Source organism: Protopterus annectens, chromosome 8.part0, assembly GCF_019279795.1.
Source record: "Protopterus annectens isolate FY-2018-M chromosome 8.part0, PAN1.0, whole genome shotgun sequence".
Taxonomy (NCBI): Eukaryota; Metazoa; Chordata; order Ceratodontiformes; family Protopteridae; genus Protopterus; species Protopterus annectens.
In genome coordinates this window covers 269613112-269618649 of record NC_056741.1, presented here as the reverse complement: position 1 = coordinate 269618649, position 5538 = coordinate 269613112, and the positions used below count along the sequence as shown (strand labels likewise).

The window sequence follows — 5538 nt, the reverse complement described above, 5'->3', positions numbered from 1 at the left end:
GGAAAGCACAGCAGTGACCACTGAATTGGAAAAGGTCATTTGAAGTGAAATTTCTAAGTCCCCCACCTCTCACAGTAATCAGGCATTGGTTACTTGAAGTAAAAATAGTATTTGTTCTTTCCTGCAGTATAGGGGCTAAAGTAATCTAATATCACTCAGATGTAGAGTGAGATTCTAAAAAGTCACAAGTACACTACCTTGATGTGCTAGACAAAGCGAGAGAGAGAGCTGTATTACACAACTTAGACCTGTGCCAAATTCTTGCTGGGTCTAATTCTAATGTCATTAATGCCATTCCCACTCTTATATAAAATAAAATAAAATAAATAAATAAATAAATATGTGTCATAATGAATCATTTCTGTTAAAAAAAAGACTGACATGCAAACCTTGCAACTTTCTTTTTTCTGTCAAGTCAGAAACGACCTAAGTTTACTAAGTGAGGTTCCTTTCAGCATTACTTTTAGGGTCAGAGGTAGTTACTAGAGATACAGACCAAGAAGGAGCCTACCCAACTATCCAAAGCATTGCCTAGTTAAGTGAATTGCTCAAAGTTACATGGTAGGCAAATGAATGCTGAGGGAATCAAACCCTGTACTACAGGAAGCAGATAATTTGCAAGTTATCTCTTTAATCCATTGTGCTGTCAGACAAGTCACTGGGCTTGTCCATGATTTGAATTTAGGACATCCTAACCCCTAATTGAGACTCAGAAACCTAGACCAATAAGAGCAGCTCATATTGTGCCCTTTCTTCTCTTAACAGAAGAGTGTTTTATCAGACATAGCCTGATATCCTGCAGCCATCCTTGTTTAAGTTGTTAAACTGACATTCTTTCTGATTTTATGCACTCTACTGCAAAATTAGGATGAGGTTGGGGCCTTTCTACCTCTGAGATTACAGAATTGTTCCTGGCTTAAAGCCCTAGCATAGACTCTAGGGAAGCTGTATCACCTTTCAGTGCTTCAAAACAAAACATAAAAAAATGGAAACATTGAATGACATTTTTCCACTTTAAAACCATTTGGCATCAAAGAACTATCAACCTAAAACCTTGTTGTAGCAGTTCTCCCTATATCCTAGTTATATTGATCATTTATTTGTTAATATAACCACCCAAGGCACTTAAATGGTCATAGTTAGGAGAATGCATAAAACCTGTAAGTACAGCTGTTTGCTGAAATGTGCATAATGCTGTCTTGCAATCACAGAGTATCTACGGTCTTAATAATACTGTAAAAGTAAATGCTCATAGTCATTTGGAAGCAGATATGGAATGCATGTGCTTTATGTGAACTAGTATAAGGCAAATATTGCAAAGTAGTTAAAAAGTTAAAAACAAAGTTCAAGGAAGCAAGGACATGGGTGTTGTTATAGTCGTGAAAATGAGCTCACTTATTTTAAATGAAACAAAAACAATGTCAAACTAAGAAGCAAAGCAGTTCCATTTGAAGTGTCAAAGAACAATTAAAACTAAAAAGGATCATGATGCCAACAGTATCCACTGCTGTTTTAACAAATATCACAGCTGTCTTGCACTCAATTTAATTTGATAACCTGCTTTTTATTGCTTTATATAAAATTTTTACAAAACAAAAATCTGAGAACATCTTTAGAATTTTTACATGCCCTGCTACTGTACAATCACTAACTAGTTTTATGTTCCGCTACATGACAGCTGATTGATGGACCCAGCTCCAGGGCTGTGTAACCCAATCTCTGCCGGGTTCAAACCATTTACTGAGACAGCAGTACACAAACTGCTGACCTCTTAAATGGCAAAAATAGTTGGAGCAGAACTCAACAAAAAAAGAACCTGAGTCTAACTTATATTTACTTCTATATAAGGATTGCTGTATTTCCATGTGTTTTAACCTGCCTTTATTCATACTCAGCAGAGAAACATGGACTTGTAGAATCCTTGCACCATAAATGTTTGTCATATACCTACATATATCTTAAAACTCAGTTTTTAATAAAATTAGAAAATATATAAAAAAAGTTGTAGGACCACTTAAAACAGAAATAACTAAATAAACAGATTTTGAATGTATACAAAATATGCATTTTCACCGTGCTGCTTCAGCTAAATACCACCTAGTCTGTAGATGATGTTTTTAAAATTATCCTTTTATTAACATAAATAAATAAATACATTTTTAACAGATTAGTTGGATGAAATTAAAACTTTCTGGTCATTCTTCTATTATAATAGAAATAAATGTTTACTTGAAGCCATTGAGAAACACATGTAAAAATTCAGTACAGTAAGATAACTGAAAAACCTATCTGTGCAAGAGATGTGGGCAGTAACAGTGATGCCCATGTCTTTCATCTTAAAAGACAGTATTATGCAGACTGGGAAGGTATTGCTTGTATATCTAAGATGATGAAAATAAATTAATAAACAGGATTCAAACAAACTGTCACATGCTGGTGCAACTGCCAGGAATCTCTTAACAGTACTTTTAATTCCCTCATACCAGAGTTGCCTGGACTCACCCTATATTTTGTAATTGCCTATATGTAATCCAGGGAAGGACCCATAATAACTGCACCACCCTCTGGCACCCCCTAATATCACACTCCCTTTTACATGAATTGCTGAGAAGGTGCTAAGAGTATTCCAAATACCACACATTAAAATGGAATCCCCACAATTTACAACATCCTATGCTGCTACTCCCTTCTTAATCACAAAGCAATATTTAACTCTAGAAGAGAAGCAAACATTAGAGCCACCTCTATGTTTTATATTCTCAGTCCTTAAATGACTTAAGTTCAACCACAGATCCAAGAAAAATAATCACATGACCCTTTGCTATGCATAATGCTGAAGTATATGTAAACATAGTAAAACAATAAACATGATTTATAAAGATGAACGGAGTAGCTCAGAACAGAAATGCATTGCATCACTTTAGATTCCTATGTATATTAGACAAAAAGATGAATTATTTTTAATTCCATAACATGAGCTCCGAGAATGTTAATACAAAAATAAGTAAATAAGTTGTTGCTTTAGCTATCTCTCCCTAGGTCTAGCTTTCAGACACATACATGCTTCCTGAAACACATATACACACACACACACACACACACACACACACACACACACACACACACACACACACACACACACATGGTACATAGAATTTCATGCACTCCTACTGCCAAAGTCCCTAAACTGACTTTTATTTCTTCATTTATTCACTGTAAATAAGTGAATAATTGAAATGAGAATATACTCTAGCACATAAGTATATAAATCAGTAGTCACAGTCCAGATGCACAGAAAATATTTATACTAATATTTATACTAAAAATATGGCATTTTACATTTATTGATTTTAGTTATAATGTCCTCTTTGAAGTTCCAGTAACTATATTTTATGAGAACCATATCACAGTGGTCCTTACAGAGTATCTTTATGTAAAGGAATAAATATTTACTGTCTTCACAAATGAAGAAATGGCTACTCCCTGCTATAGGGACAGCTTCAAGTGATTGCATATACACTTATTTTAGTATAACTCCTTATTACATTAACCTTTGCATGTATGATGTTATCTTTTTTTCTTGAAGAAAGTAAAACGCAGTATCCATTCATTGAAATAACGATAAAACCTACTTCCTTTCTTGCAGTACTCCACAGTATAGCCATCAAGTCCCGAGGGTCCCACATTCTCTGGAGCAGACCACTTGAGGGTCACAGAGTTGTTATTAACATCCACTACACTCAAATTCAGTGGCTCGCTTGTGGGGACTATTGAGTAAATCCAAGGAAACAAAAAATAAAATGTATGCAATTGTATTCTCACAACTAACACAATGTAAAAATATCTTACACAATACAGATGTCATACATATGTGTGTAAATTAACTGTCACTTTATATTATCGAGACAAATGTGCATGCACAAGCACTCATGCATGTGCACATGTGCGCACACACACACACACACACACACACACACACACACACACACACACACACACACAAACACACACACACACACACACACATTAGTTCACTTTTATATTAACATAATAAGATTATTTCTAATAAGCTAGATAATGACATTAAAAATAAACAATTTGTAATTTTATAAGTGGGATCATGCAGTGCAAACAATTCACATAACACAGTTTACATTTTTGAAATAGGTTAACATTGGTAAGAATATTTTTCTGAATATTTTGAAAACAAAGCTATATAGTTCATGGATTTTTTTTACTTAGGCATGCTAGTTAACCTGGTCTAATAATACATCATGTGGAATAAGATAAAAAGGCACTGCATTCTGCTTACCATCTTTGGGCTTCTCTGGCTCAGGAGGTGGGGGAGGGGGAGCAGCTGCTGCTTCAGCAGGTTTTGCTTCTGCAGGAGGGGCAGCCTCTGCTGCTGGGGCAGCCTCTGCTGCTGGGGTAGGCTCTGCTGGGGCAGGTTCAGCTGGAGCCTCAGCAGCTGGAGCAGCTTCAGGGGCTGGAGCTGGCTCGGGGACAGGGGCTGGCTCAGGAGCTACCACTGGAACTGGCTCTGGTTCTGGGGCTGGAGGTGGAGGGGGTGCTGGTTCAGCTGGCTTCTCCGCAGGTTTGGCTGCTGCAGCCTTCTTGGCTGGGGCTTTCTTGATGGGAGCAGGCTTGGCTGGCATTATGCTGGTACAAGCACTGTTGAGGGATGTGTCAGTTCCACAGGCAGTTAAACACTTTTATACAGAGATCCCAAGATGGAACTTTCATATGATGCCCCACCCATTCTTTAACCTAATACAGCTAAGCAACACACCTCTCAGCTGCTGCAAGATAGATTTCAGACAGCAAGATACAGAAGAAGGGCAGCTGCTGCTGATGACGCTTGAAGGAATGGATTGCCTGAGTCATTTGTTCAATATTACAGTCTTATTTGCAGACAGAAACCTGTGTGGTCACTTTGTATCTTTGCTCTCTCTGGATATAGCATCCATATTTTAATGGTAAGGTACTCAAGTACCTGAACTACCTTAAGTGCACATTATTATTAGGTTCAGCAACAGAAAACTGTATTTAATGCAAACCAAAACAGTGCTGTTATTATTTTATTTATTTGTCCTTCACTTACTTGAAGAATGACAAAATAAACTAACCACACTTAATTTAATGCTGTAGTTTAGTGTATGAAGAGTGAAACTGTATGACATCCTTATATGCTGAGCACGGAATTTCAAATCTGAAATCTGAATACAATTTAAATTCTATTTATTAACCTGTATATGTGACAGACTGCAGCTTTCTAGTTACATGTTAGTCTAGCAAGAGAAGAAGAAAATGCATATGCATTATGGGATAATAAAATCGATCTGAATATGGAAGTATCAGGCAATGCTAATTTATATGCATTTGCAAGATATTAGCTTTTCTGAGTGATGATATTGTTTTTTTTTCTGCAAAAGAAATAAACTAATCCAGAAAAATAAAGTTAAATTGCATATTTATTTGCCTATATTTTTCAGGGTAACCTCAAGTTGTGTTTAACCAAAGAAGTGTTTATTTTTCATT

At 36.2% G+C, this 5538-nt stretch overlaps 1 protein-coding gene across 2 annotated transcripts in view; it reads right to left on the bottom strand.

Moving 5' to 3' along the window:
- The window catches only part of MYBPH (myosin binding protein H), a 257185-nt gene extending 252486 nt beyond the window's left edge, over positions 1-4699 (bottom strand). For both annotated transcript variants that reach the window (XM_044079758.1, XR_006365820.1), the window contains exons 1-2: positions 4313-4699; positions 3633-3767 (exon numbers count right to left, since the gene is read on the bottom strand). In XM_044079758.1, coding sequence (XP_043935693.1) covers positions 3633-3767; positions 4313-4655 — 478 coding nt within the window. In that variant the 5' untranslated portion in view covers positions 4656-4699. The remainder of the gene's footprint in view (positions 1-3632; positions 3768-4312) is intronic.
- Positions 4700-5538: the final 839 nt, after the last annotated feature.